Source organism: Odontesthes bonariensis, chromosome 3 (assembly GCF_027942865.1).
Source record: "Odontesthes bonariensis isolate fOdoBon6 chromosome 3, fOdoBon6.hap1, whole genome shotgun sequence".
NCBI lineage: Eukaryota > Metazoa > Chordata > Actinopteri > Atheriniformes > Atherinopsidae > Odontesthes > Odontesthes bonariensis.
In genome coordinates, this window is record NC_134508.1 from 23186570 (window position 1) to 23201434 (window position 14865).

Sequence of the window (14865 nt, forward strand, 5' to 3'; positions counted from 1 at the left end):
CACACACTATGCTGTAATCCATGTTCTGTTCAGGGGCTTATTCTAGAAGTATTTGTTATAATTTTTTCCTGTATCTATACAATTATGAATCCAATCAATTCAAATCAAATCAATCAGTTTTACACTTCAGATGGATTCGAATTTATCAGCATTTTCAATGACAGCAGCTCTCAGAGTTGAGAGACTGTAAGTGCTGCTAGCTGTACTTTCTTTTAGCCTTCATGTAATATTAGTGTAAAAATGCAGTCTTCCCTTTATTTTTTTTTCCCCCTTTGCTTTTTAGACTCTTATGCAGTGTTTCAAATTCTTTTAATTTGTTTTATTGGCACCATCAGTTAAGTGCAATGTTGCAAAAGCCATCAAGTTTACGATGGCATTTAAGACTGCCTCTAACAGAAGACAAAATAGAGAACAGAAGAGTCCTACTCATTTATGTGTTGGCTCAGCAAGGGTAATATCAAATGATAGAAAGAAAAAAAAAAGAAAAGTCTTATCAAATAACAGAAGAAGTAATATTTAAAAGATGTGTGGCTGATTTAATGTGTTGTCCTTTACAGCGAGTTAATGATGAAATTCAAAAATTGAAATGATACAGTGATGGCTCTAATTGGTGCTTTTAATGTCACTAAAAAGAAAGACATTGAATGGTTGATTCTAAATGTCCTGGACATGTCATGGTTCATGGATTTTTGTGTTTTGGTTTCCCTTTTTGACTTCAGTTTTGTTACCTCGTATCCTATTTTATTTTGAAGAGTATTAATTAGTTTGTTAACTTCCAGTTTTACGCCAGGTTTTCTGTTACTGGTTGCCATACCCACGGTGGTGTGGTGGTTAGCACCGTCGCCTCACAGCAAGAAGTTTCTACGTTAAACTCCCGGCCTTTCTGTGTGGAGTTTGCATGTTCTACCCGTGTATGCGTGGGTTCTCTCCGGGTACTCCGGGCTTCCTCCCACTGTCCAAAAACATGCATGTTAAGGTTAATTGGTGTCTCTAAAATTTTCCTTAGGAGTGAGTGTGAGCGTGTGTGTGGTTGTTTGTCTGGTTTGTCTCTGTGTGGCCCTGTGATGGACTGTCGGCCTGTCCAGGGTGTACCCTGCCTCTCGCCCGATGACTGCTGGGATAGGCTCCAGCCCCCTGCGACCCGACGGACGATTCAGCGGGTATAGAAAATGGATGGATGGATGGTTGCCATACCTGTTCCTTGTTTGTTATCCCCTCTCTCAGTAAATTTGGCAGTTAATCTTCCCTTGATTCTAGTTCATTTAACAGGTGCTTTTATCCAAACAACTTACAAGTGAGAAAACAATATTCAAGCTTCAGTACAATAAGAAACCCTGGCCCAAGCATTAGGCTAAGTGCTAAATTGATCAAAAAATGTATTCGAGCAAGTAGAATGGGTTCAAAGTTAGTTTATTTTAGGGGTTTTAAAGAATGTAGAAAATTGTGTGTTTTTGGAAGAAATGAGCCTTCAAGAGATTCTTGAGATACTGTGTAAAATCAATATATTCAACAATCCTATGATTTGTACACATGACCCGATATTTTTTTTACAATGGGATATAAAAAAAAGGAATCAAATGCGAAAGAAAGATGTTTTACTATTTCATGAAAAAGAAATTTGCTCGTTTTTTAATCTAATAGCAGCATCATGTCACAAAAAGTTGGGACAGGGACAGCGAAAGGCTGAAAAAGCAAGCGGTACCTGAAGGAACACATTACAGCTAATCAGGTTAATTCGCAAAAGGTCAATAACAATATTCCAGCATCTATAGTACATGAAATCATCAAATGTTTCTGAGAATCTGGAAACATCTCTGTGCGCAAGGGGCACAGATGAAAATCACTGTTGGATCCTCGTCATCTCCGGGCCCTCAGACGACATTGTATTAAAAACTGACACAATTCCGTCCCTGAAATCACTGCATGGACTCAGTAACGTCTATTTAAAAAAAAAAGCTCTTGCATATATCAGCAGTACAATCCTTAACTGCATTGCACCTATCACAACAGCATGGCTTCACTGTCGAAGAGTCCTCGTGCTGCACTGACTTATGAAACACAAAGTAGGAAAAGGAGCTTTAATCCTATATCAGATAAGATCGGGATAACATTCCTCTCCCAAAGGTCCATCAACTGGTCTGCACAGTTCCCAGATGTTTATAGACTGTTAAATGAAGAAGGGATGATAGATGCTAAACAGTGGTCCCAACTGTCCCAACATTTTTGAGAAATGTTGCTGCCATCAAATTCAAAATGAGCTTACATTTTTCATGAAATGGTAAAACCACGGTTCTGTTGTGAATAGAAAATAGTTTTTTGTAAGATTTACATTCTGTTTAATTTACATTATATTATTTATTACACTTTTTAGAATTGGGCTTGTAGGCAGTCTGTTTTCTTCTGTCCGTTTATACAGCGGCTAAAATGTTTTCGTCATAATGGTGACTGTGTTTCACTGATCATAGCAGCAGAATGAACACTGGAGGGAAGTTAGTCAGTATGTAGTCTTAAAAAATGTGTTTTGTGCCTATGAAGAGGATGAGACTATCTTTGGACTTGTATTCTGTCAAAGCTGAATTTTTAAACATTCACCCTCTTCCTTGTCTCTTCACTTGATTTTCCGTTAAATTATTTTGTCAGTTCTGGAACTGTTTTTTTCACGAACACAGATCATGGCATGTTCAAACACAGGATTTGGCAAGAAGAATAGCTTGCTTGGTGTGAGTAAACAACAAAGAAGAATCAACCGTCATGTTTGAATTATTAGTTTAGACAGTACAGCCACACTAAATTAGGATGCGATGCTTCAAATATCCCCACCCCTCCAACATCCCAGTCACACAGTAACCAATAGAATGCCTGTCATTATATTTTAGCAGCAACACCCATCCCACGTCACTTGGTTCCCCGCCCCCCCCCCCCTCCTCTCCCCTGTGTCTGTCTATGTGTGCATCTATGTGTCTGCGTGCACAGTAGGATAAATCCAGCCTTTCCTCTCTTCTCTTCCTCTCTTTCTGTCTGACTCTATCCTTCTCACACACACACATACAGGTGCTGCTCTTTGGCGACCCTCTATCTCACACACATATTTAAATTACCCAAACTCATCACAGGACACCTGTTTGCCCACTTTTTTTGGTGCTGTCGAACTTAACATTTTGCCTTCATGGAGGATTACCACAAACCTGACCAGCAGACAGTGCAGGCGCTTAGAAACATCGCCAACCGCCTCCGGATTAACTCCATCAAGGCGACCACTGCAGCGGGCAGCGGGTGAGTCACATCAACTTATTTTGCACACATAAGCTTCGCTGTGAAACTGTGAATGTGCTGCATATGTAAGCATAGTCTGCAGAACATAAAGCAAATTTAATTCTCCCTTTAAAACATGCACAGATAAACACCAACACATTCATACGTACATAGCTATGTACGTATGCACACACACACACAAACACACAAACACACACACAAATGAAAGCGATGGGCCGAAGGGACAGTGTGTTCTTCTTTATGCTCTTTTTTTTTTGTTCTACTTGCAGAATAAAGCTAAAGATCCAAAGTTTATCTTTTATTGTCGAACAATTCTATTATTGCTGTTTTTATTACTATTTTTTTATCAAATATTTTAATTTACAATTTCTTTCTTTTCTGCTTTATTCAACAATTACTCTGAATTAGTTCTACACAATGATATAAAAAAAGTATCTTCTTGAGATTAGTGTTTGCAACTGTGAAACACGGTTATCGCTTTGCTAACATGCAAAGCAATATGACTGGATTGTCTTATTTTGGTAAATTCTCAAAATTGTGCATTTTATGCCATAGTGGTGCATTTAAGATTATTCTAAAAACTTTTATTTACTTTCCATAGAGGATAAATATTGTTTCAGGCCTCTGACTTTGGAAAGATAACGTGTTCCTATGCAGAATTAGAGACAATGGACTGCAGTGTGCATTGGTGGGTGAATTATACGTTGCGACAGACTGGAGTATCGAGAGGTAGCCGCAATCACAGACATGATCTTAACCGAAGACTGACTCAAATTTTACAACAATAAACTAAACTCTATCTCTTCGGAGCTGTGATGGAGGTTGATGAAGCATTTGTTTCCTGCAGATGGTGGCATCATAGCAGCCACTTTATTGAAGAGCATTTTCTTTATGATAATTGTATATAGAATAAATAAATTATTTTCATTCCAATAGCATGCTAACAATTACAGTCATCTCTCTAGTCAAAGGAAATTTCTGAGCCGTGCCCGGAGCTCTCTGGGATTGTCCCTGTAGTTTTCATACAGCATGTGTGAGTGCGTTTCCAACCGTTGAACAACAATCCTTTGTCTTTATATTTAAATCTCCACCGCGCTATTTAAAATGAAAAATGACTGCCGCATGTTCATTTTTTTTCTCTCTTTTTTGCTTCCTCTAAGGGTGTACATTTCATATTTCTGGATGAATACAAAATGTCTATCTGGGTTTTATCAATATTCACAGAACTTCAAAGATACTATAAAACCGGAAGAAAGTAACTTAACTTTTTAAGTGAGGTAGTTTTCACGGGAACCTGATCTCTTTTATGTGCAGCTGATAATGAAAGTCTTTGTGTGTCTTTAGCTTTGTATTTTTTGGGTAACAGCATCCTTTCCTCTGTTTTACAGACACCCTACATCATGCTGCAGTGTGGCAGAGATCATGTCTGTGCTTTTCTTCCATACCATGAAGTACCGCCCCGATGACCCGAGGAACTTCAACAGCGACCGCTTCATCCTGTCCAAGGTGAGTGAGCCATGCACTGGTCTGGACATCCCTTTGTATTTGTGAGTGTATGTAAATGTGCAACTGACATTTTCCTTCTTCCTCAGGGTCATGCTGCTCCCGCCTTGTACTCCATGTGGGTGGAAACAGGTTTGCTGAAAGAGAGCGATCTGCTCAGCTTGTGCCAGGTTGACTCTACCCTGGAGGGCCACCCAACCCCTGTAAGCTGTCACATATTGTACCACACCTCAGGGATGATCTCACTGAGCAAACGCAATGAATCATCAACTAATCTGTTCCCTGACAATCATGTCAAATTCATGATTTGTGTGCATTTCAGAAGCAGCAGGTTGTGGATGTAGCCACTGGATCTTTGGGGCAGGGTCTTGGTGTGGCCTGTGGGATGGCTTACACTGGGAAATACTTTGATAAGTCCAGGTAATCCCTTCATAAATGTGTAAAACATACACACATGGAAGACACATGGAAACAGTGTAGTTGTATGGCAGTCTTGTGCGGCTTTTAATATGCCCGTAAGATTTTAGCATGCACATTTCACTTTTTTAATGAAAATGAGGTAAATACTAACATGATGTTGTGTTACTACACATATTTTTGCAACGTGCTTCTTTCAAATGTCTTTTGATGAAGAAATTCCACTTTCAGTGGATGTGTGCTGCAGCGACATGCTCTGCTCTCATGATTCTTCTGCTCTAATAACCACAGGCGCAGCAGTTGTATCTCAGTTATTTTTACCATCCAAGCACATTTAATCTTGGAATCAAATTAAGATGTTGCCCTTTTAACCACGGTTTGCTGATCTATTGTTTTAAAGGGATTTTTTTTGTTTTATACTTTGCAATAATGCGCAAAATCTAAAGTGCTGCTTTGCATAAAATAACTTCTTTATTTTTGTATTAATATAAAGAATAAGTGTACAACAATAGTGTTGTGTGCCTAGATCAAATGACTCTGCTTAGAGGCATGTACCAGAGAGAGGTGTTAAATTCAGCAGTCACAGCTTTGGAGGCCTCAGGGAGCTTTTATCATGTAGCCGATTTTAAACCTCTCAGATATGGAAAGAGAAGCAGCTGGCTGGAAAAGGGTTTTCCTGAGAAACGTACACACAGAGATGAACTCATGGAGATATACGCACTTGTCAAATCATCTTGAATTGTTTCTCTTCCTCAGTTACCGTGTGTACTGCCTGCTAGGGGACGGCGAGATGTCAGAGGGCTCTGTCTGGGAGGCCATGTCATTTGCCTCCTACTACCAGCTTGACAACTTGGTAGCTATCATGGACATCAACCGTTTGGGCCAGACTGACCCTGCACCCCTGCAGCATCATGTAGAGAAATACCAAAAGCGCTGTGAGGCGTTCGGGTAACTGCATATTCATAATTCCAACCAGAGTGAAGGCTAGTTAGTGTCAGTGTACTGTATACACAGTGAGCAAAATTCATGTAGTGAAGGTTATCCTTCTGTGTCCATGTTATCTACCATATTAAGCAAACGTCTTGCATTTAAATGTGTGTGTGGACAGGTGGCACGCCATCATTGTGGATGGACACAGTGTGGAAGAGCTTTGCAAGGCTTTGAGCCAGGCACGCCATCAACCCACTGCAATCATTGCTAAAACCATCAAGGGCAAAGGCATTCCAGGTAATTGTCTCTCTCTCCTCATCTGCAAATGCGTTGCCCTATCTTTTCAATGAATTACACTCAAAAGCTCACAGCATCAGCTTTCCATCGTAAGTAGTAACCCATCTAATAAAGAATGTCTATAAGTTGTACTGCCTTGTTGATATGGTTTTAGCTGCAGAGGATAAACTGGGCTGGCACGGCAAAGCTCTGTCCAAAGACATGGCTGAGGTGGTTATGAAGGATCTGCAGAGCCGCATTATGAACACCAGTAAGCACCTCTATCCACCTGCTCCCATCGAGGACTCCCCACCTGTCAGCCTGAGAAACATCAGGATGCCGAGCGCACCCAGCTACAAGTCTGGAGAAAAGGTTTGTCACTTCAGTGAAAACACAAACTCCCTTTGCATCCTCATTCTCTTGTCTCAAGCTGGCATGTTCACTTGCCACTGGTACAAATGAGTGAATGCTGTACAAAGATTTACAGACAAATTCTATTAATACTGATGGCTGATTTATTTATTTATTTATTTTTACAGATTGCTACTCGCAAGGCATATGGAATGGCAATAGCCAAGTTGGGCCGCTACAATGAACGTGTTGTGGCCCTTGATGGAGACACCAATAATCTCACCTACTCTGAGATCTTTAAGAATGAGCATCCAAACCGCTTTGTTGAGTGCTACATTGCTCAGCAGAACATGGTATGATCCCTGATCTCCAGATTAAAGCCCTTTTTGCAAAGCTAGTGAAATGCACTGTTACTTAACAATGTTATAGTAAACCGCCGTTTCTAAGTTCTAACTGGTTATGAGCACAACCCTACAGCTGCAGGTCTGAACCCGTAAATTATTCAGGGCTTGCCTATCCGTAAAATAATTGGGGGCAACGACAGAGCCCACATGCATCCTTATGGTCAGCAGCTGCTGACACCCATGGTTAGACGACACCTTTCTGTTGTCTCTGTTGTTACTTTTTCTGGGTCTTAATTTGGAGACCATCAGACTAATCCTTTGTCCTGTAACAGCTCCAACAGCAGCCGTCTCTAATGTAGGTCATGCATGTGTATGATGATAAGCAGTCATGACAAGTGTATTCAGAAGTAAAATATTAATCAGGAGAGGACAGGGCCATCTGGCACAATGCCTGAGAAAAGTCAAAAATTAAAGGAGGCAATAACTGCGGCTGATCGGAATTTACTACAGAACACTATCACCTTAAATCTATGCAACTTCTCTTTTATTGTACACATAAAGCAGTAGCTAGTTTTTATTTTGTTGCAACAATAAGTTCCTCACTTGTGCTTTTGACAAAGCTTGTAAGATGTGGGACTGTGGAGAGCCTCGGAAAAAGGACATAGGAAATTATTTGTAAGAGTAGGTATGCCACTGATTCTACCCATATGGTCAAATAAGCCGCAGAGATTTGTGAAAAACATATTTCCCTGACTCTCTGCTTAAAGTGTTCTTTGGTTCAAAGAGGCTTTCGAATATGGTTTGTCTTGCAAATATTTGACCCTCGAGGGGATATTTTTTTGTTCACTTTCATGCAACCTGTGTCTGTCTCACTTGGCACAAGAAAATTTTACCAGATGCTGTAGGTACTTAAAAAAAAACAATCATTTTCTTTTCCAGGTCAGCGTTGCCATGGGATGTGCTGCTCGGGAGAGGAACGTAGTGTTTGCCAGTACCCTTGCTTCCTTTTTCACTCGTGCCTATGACCAGCTTCGCATGGCAGCAATTTCAGAAAGCAACATCAACTTGTGTGGTTCCCACTGCGGTCTGTCCACTGGTTAGTAGACTGCTGCTACTGAGCCAGGCACACCGAAACCCCTCTCACACACCCCATCAAACAACACCCTCACAAAGTTTCCCTCTGTCCCTTCACACTGTGTCCAACCACTTTACAGCACCTGGTTCCTCAGACTATATTCACAATAACCCTAATAAATGTAATATGAATGTAAAAGGAAATTGTGTGTGTTTGTGAATGTGCAGTTTTTCTTTCTCTCTCTTTACTCCTAATGCTGTGTTTTCCTTACCGTCTGCCCCCCTTGACCTTTCAGCTATCACTCAATCCTCCCCTTTTTCTCCCTTTGTGTCTGCCCTGGAAGCTGTCAGAGGGAACCAAGTGTTCCTCTGTTAGTGCAGGTACACTGCATGCAGTCTGGCTTTTTGGCCATGCATCTGCATGCATCACCTCGCCCAACCACTTAATTAAGGATTTTCGCAATGTTGGAAGCACAAAATCAACAATAAATGTTTCTGTTACAGGAGAGGAAGGCCCCTCTCTGATGGCTCTAGAGGACTTGGCTATGATTAGGGCCCTTCCTACTGCAACCATTTTCTATCCCAGTGATGGTGTGTCCACTGAGAAGGCTGTGGAACTGGCTACAACCACAAAGGTATCCAAAATGCGATTGCAGAGGCTTGCTTTCTTTGCAGGATTAGTGGAAAATTTTAAGAAATCCCTTGTTATAATGCTCTTATCATCATCCCCTTGAATCAGGGTGTTTGCTACATCCGAACCAGCCGCCAAGACAGTCCCATCATCTACAACAGCAATGAGGATTTCCATGTTGGACAGGCAAAGGTAAGAGGTTTTTTGTGCTCATTTAGCTGATAGGAAGGGCAATGACTGCTCAGAAATAGACAGTTTAAATACTGTAACTTGACACAGAGGATACCATTGCCTTTGTCAGGTGGTGTACCAGAGCAAGGAGGACCAGGTGACTGTGGTTGCAGCTGGAGTGACTTTGCATGAAGCCCTTGCTGCGGCTGAACATCTTAAGAAAGGTACAGCTCAGTGAAACAGTGACTTGGACTGTAAAAGAAAATAAAGTTACAAGATTATGTCTGACAAATGCAGAGGGTGAAGTTAATTTAGCCTGGCCCTGATTTTGCAATAAATCCCGCTTTCCTTTAATCCTTTAAACCTTTTTTAGATTTAAAGTATGTATCTCTTTGATAAACCTTATTATTAAAGCATTATTACTGAAACATCAACTGTTCCCAGAACAGATCTGAAAGGTTTTTAAGCCTTTTTTCAAGGCTCAGTTTCGAGCCTTCTGGAATATTAATGAAATGTTTGCTCTTGTTCAGTACTTTTGCTCTCATAAACAATAGTTGCTTAAACAGGCAGGCTGAAGAGTTTGTGCAATCCTATCACACATGTTTGTCATTTAGCACTTTTATGGTGAATTTGACACTAATGTTATCAATTATTGGTTCCAGCATCTACAGGAAAATCCTGGCCTTAGAAAGCTGTGAAGCAAATGCGCAGTTGGATTAATGTTGTTCGTAAAGTTGTGTTTATGCATTGTTTTTCCTTCTCTTAACTCATCTTCCAGAGAGAATCTCTGTCAGAGTCATCGACCCCTTCACAATCAAACCACTGGACGTTAAGACCATCATGGATCACACAAGAGCCACCAGAGGACGAATCCTCACTGTTGAAGACCACTACTACGAAGGTAGGTTTCCATAATAACTGCTCATGCTGCGCAGCTTTTGCATATTGCATGACCAACCATCAGCCTAGCAGCAAAAAGCCCCGTATAGCGTAATGCGGTTACAGGACCTTGCCATTGGTCCATGTCCTTGAGTGTGTTGTTGTGGCACGCTTCCATTGGTTCAGGGACAGAGATGGTCTGACGTCCTGTGGTGGCATTTACTTATTGGCTCAAACATGGCCTGCTTGTTGTGGGCCCTTATTGGACGCAGGGTACTGGCGTTGTATTTTATTTTGTAAATGCGGGAGCCAGAAAAGCAGAGTGCTGTCAGATTTCCTTAACTGAGCATGTGCCCATGGGGCTGACTGTGACCTAGATAGTGCAGTCTGACTAACCCTGTGCCATATAAGAGACCAGCCCCCTTTCTCTTATAAAAGGGGGTTGGGGATAGTGTGGTCTAAACTGGACAAAGGAAATGTATTAACTGACGTCAGTCTGACGTTCCGTACCTCATTCATTTTACTTTTGGACCAGATATTTTTTTTATCATGTTTTGTGTGATATATGTAAAGAAGCACCTTTTTCTTTTCTGAATTTTTTAGGTTGTTGTTGCGCGCCCCATCCTTTAAGGGGATTTTTGTCTCTCCTCTTTATTTCTCTCATGCGATAAACTGTTATTCCAAAGGTGGTCTGGGGGAGGCAGTGTCCTCAGCAATGGTCAATGAGTCTGGTTTCAATCTGCACCGTCTGGCTGTGTCCCACATTCCACGCAGTGGCAAACCACACGAGCTGCTTAAGATCTATGGCATCGACCGTGACGCCATTTCTCAGGCCATCCGCAAGATGCTCAGCAGCTCTACCAATGCCAAGTAATTGTCTCTGTGCCCCACCCCAATCTGTCTGTTGACACCCCTGCAAATAAATGTAAGCAGTCATCTATGTTTTTGATTCATATGACACCCAGCTCTTTAAAGTCATTCACTGTGAATACCCATAAATATGTGCTGAAGTATTGTGATTTTGTGCTGTTTACCTCGAAGTAATTTCACATCAACCCTCGTTTTGTGCATTCATCACATCCCACACACATACAGGGACACACAAATTCAAACACACGCACACATCCTCACTCATAATCTAAAATATTATCATTTTTCAGTCAAAATGTGCCCAAAGCTGACTTTGTTACCAGTGAATTTCTTACTTAACAAAACAATCCATCGTTCCATCTTCAACACATGTGATCCTCTTGATTGTTTTTAAATTCTCTTTTACTAACCCCATTAAACTGGAAATGGTTGTGTATTGTTCTGATGTAGCTCTTGATATTGGGTGGGGCATAGTTCGAAAGCAGGTGTTAATCATGACGATTGTGTCAGAAAGAAGCAAAGTGAGTCGTTGTTTGTAGAAGGTAGTAGGAAAAAAAAAATCAGACAAATGTAGGAAGGCCATGAGGAGCAGTCACATAAAACCATAAGTCTTGTAATAAAAAGAGTCCAGCCTTTGTGTTAAAAAAAAAGAATTCTGTCCATTCAGCACAGTATTTGTTTTTTAGTTTAAAGGTACCATAAACAAACACACCTCAGGGCTGTAAGTCTATCAAATGTTGATAGAGAATATGACTATTAAGGCTGTCATTGTGAGTGTGAAGGTAGTTTGGTAGCTAGCTGTCTCTGACTTGTGAACTAAGAACAAACACTTTCTTTGTTACTTGAAATTTTGTATGTCCCATACTTTCATGTAATAAAGCCCTCTACATTTGACAAAACTTTGGTTGTTTCTTTTCAATCATCACACATACACAGAATTTTGTACAGTGTTTAAGCATGTGACATGGAAGCATTTTTAATCATGGTTTGTGACAACACATTTTTCACATAGATATACAAATGAATGACATTTGTTGCCCTTATTTGTGTCATATATTATATTTAATATGTATTATTAAAATCATCAACTGAAGATCTGACCAGAGTCTGACACATTCCCATTTCCACGGTGACGGAAATGACTTCCTGCCATCTCTGATTATCAAGCACAAGTCGCTCTTTGGCCTTTTATATTTCACAGAAATGTACTGCATTTGACTTCACTCTGCAGCTGTAAACTCATTTTACCTTCAGGCCCATTTTCTCTCTCTTAGCTTCCTGTCCAAAAGAGACACACAAATGTTTTAGTTCATTCAAGACCATTATTTTAACTTTCCAAAACATTCAAGCTCCAAAGGCTGTCAGTCCGTCAGGGCAGTTTTCCCATTCAAAACAGATTTGCAAGCCTATACCTACCTCAGAGAACTATATTTCCGTTTAGCTCCCCTTAGAGCAAACATTATGATTCCGCATCCATAAGACAGTGTGTACACTGAAATAAAGCACAATATTCAGCCACAGGAAGTAATCTTTGCTCATGGTATTTGCACATCTCGCATGCTTTGAAGTCATGTGCCATTATTGCAGAATGTGTTATTTACCGTGATATGAGCTGAGATTCAAAATGGCCACGAAAAGTGCAAAACAAAAACCCCAGTACACATCTGAAGAGAGTTGAAGGGGAAATGTCAGCTTCTATACTTCCAGCAATATTGTAATGATTTTTTCCATGAATAATTAATAATAGATTAATGTGGTGGTAGCAGTTTTGATCAGTGAGCAAAAATGATTTAAATTCCATTAGAAAGTGATCATTTAAAATCAAGTAATTAATACACAATGACATCACACCGTTTACAGGGATACATACCTCTTTTGTCATAAGGAGGGCCTTTGCATTCTTTTGTATGAGCTGGTAGCTCTGTCAGGAATCAGATAACATTGCTATTGTCAGTGTCAAGCAAAACCTGCTGGGAACTATGTTCAATCACATGTCTAGCATTGGCTAAAGAGGAACTAACACATCAATAAATAAATAAAAAAAATTGAAAAAAAAGGGGAAAAAGACAGCAACATTAAAAAGCTTTAAAAAATGTTGGCAGAAACTATGAAACAAGGGTCAGCTTACCAGCGATTATGCCCATAATCTCAAAAACTATGGTGAAAAATGAACCAAAAATTGAGGGAATCACAAGTGCTGAAAACAAAATACAGACTGTCAGTCGACAAAATCTACTTTATATTATAGATTTAACATTTGTCCCTTCCCCCCGGCCAGAAAAAAGAAAAAGAAAAGAAGCAGTCGGGCGTACTGATTAGTTAGATGGTTAGAAATGTGCGTTCTCTGATTAAGATTCAAGACCATTTAACAAACTGGCAGCAGCGTCTACTTACAATAAAATGGTCTGTAGAGTGCTGTTCCACATCCCAGCCCAAAGCAGATTGAATAAAAATGGTAATATTTGTCTGAAAATGTTCAAAATACTCTGTTAAAATGGACAAGTATCTTAAATATAAAGGTGAATTTATTTTTATTTTTAAAAAAAGATGTGCCACCACATGCCAATTCTAACAAATAGATTGTAATGTAGGCTTCATACAGTGTTGGTAAAAGTCAGAAGTTGGATTTCTTCCATTTTCCTGAAAGAGAAACAACTCAAGTAGTTTACTGAAAAGAGTAGAATAAGAGAAGGCACCAAGAACATTAAAGTATTATAAGAAATGTATGTTTTTAAAGAGATAGAGAGTAGTTTAACATTACTGCAGCTTGAAGATCCCAATGAAACCTTGGAAAAACAGGTGTACTCACCATATGAGTTCAGTTTCAGCCAGGCCAATTCTCCAGGCAGGTGTAGCAACAACAAGACAATCAACATCTACTTCCTGAAGCCGGTCAAACCACTCTGTCAAATAATGTCACAGAAGGAAAGTCCCTGATAAGACTGTTTTGCTTTCACATTCATCAGAGAAGTGTTTCAAGGTCTTACAAGTACAATGTGTGCTCAGGCTCAAAAACAGCTGAGAACTTTTTTTTTCTTTTCAGTTCTAACCATAGACTGTATTAAATCATGTACACACACACACACACACACATATATATATATATGTATATATATATATATATATATATATATATATATATGCATGGTTTATATTTATGCATATAAAATATGGATGCATTTAAATGTCACAGCAACAACAATAATAATAGTAATAATGATGCTTGGAAAACTGAAGCACCCTCATCACAAGAATAAGAACACAGCCACAAAACCGAGTTCCACACTGATTCCTTGTTCTCTTTAAACATGTCAGAGCATAAAAAAACTAAAATGCCTCTTGCATATTCAGGAAGAATACTGTTACAGGTGTACTGTGTGTGTTTTACATTTGTTATGTTGCTCCTTATGTGTACATTTGCATTTTTATTGGCCTTTATGGGTGGCTTTAATTGTGTGCATTTATTATTTGTTTTTCAATGTAAATCACAAGATATGAAAACTTAATCTTAAAAAAACTTGCAATATGAGAGATTAAACTTAAGTTTAAATAAAGTTGGACAGAAGGTACAATGGGTCAACCTTATGAAAGCCAAATGGCAGACAGAAAATCTCTACAGTTGTACTGTTGTATCTTTGATTTTGTTTGAGTTTCTGTCGCCAGGTTTTAAAATAGCTTATCATAACATAATCAAATAATTAAATAAAAACTCAATAAATTTGGATAGGCCTGTCTGAGGTGTACACAGCCTCTCGCCCAGTGGCGGCTGGGATCAGCCAGCATTATTAAATTGAGTTGAACTTTTTAACATTAAAGTTCAACAGTCAAATAAAGAAAGACATTTTAGCTTTTGCCATCTAATAGGGTAAAAAAAAAATTCTGAATGTTTTATAAATATAAAAAAAGTCAGAAACTATGACTCCAACTATTTAGCACTGGTTACGGTGCATATAGTTGTAGTTTCATTATAAAATCTCTAGATGGCAGCGCTGTACTGGCTCCCTTCAGTCCGTATGGAATCCTGGAAAAGGTAGCGCAATGCATTGTGGTACCTGAAGTCAACGCGGCATCTGAGATACATTGTCTGTTCGAGAGCGACATCTCAGTTAGAACTTCATTTCCCTTCACAGCTTGACAGATTTGAAT

General features: G+C 39.6%; 1 protein-coding gene across 1 annotated transcript; it reads left to right on the forward strand.

Annotated features, from left to right (window-relative positions):
• The first annotated feature begins 3000 nt into the window (after nucleotides 1–3000).
• Nucleotides 3001–11535, forward strand: tkta (transketolase a). The gene is made up of 14 exons (XM_075461089.1): nucleotides 3001–3273; nucleotides 4662–4779; nucleotides 4866–4979; nucleotides 5099–5196; nucleotides 5950–6141; nucleotides 6302–6420; nucleotides 6575–6771; nucleotides 6939–7103; nucleotides 8034–8190; nucleotides 8673–8803; nucleotides 8908–8991; nucleotides 9101–9194; nucleotides 9749–9871; nucleotides 10536–11535. The coding sequence occupies exons 1-14, from the start codon at nucleotides 3167–3169 to the stop codon at nucleotides 10721–10723; spliced, it is 1887 nt and encodes a 628-aa protein (XP_075317204.1). The 5' UTR covers nucleotides 3001–3166; the 3' UTR covers nucleotides 10724–11535.
• The last annotated feature ends 3330 nt before the right edge of the window (nucleotides 11536–14865 follow it).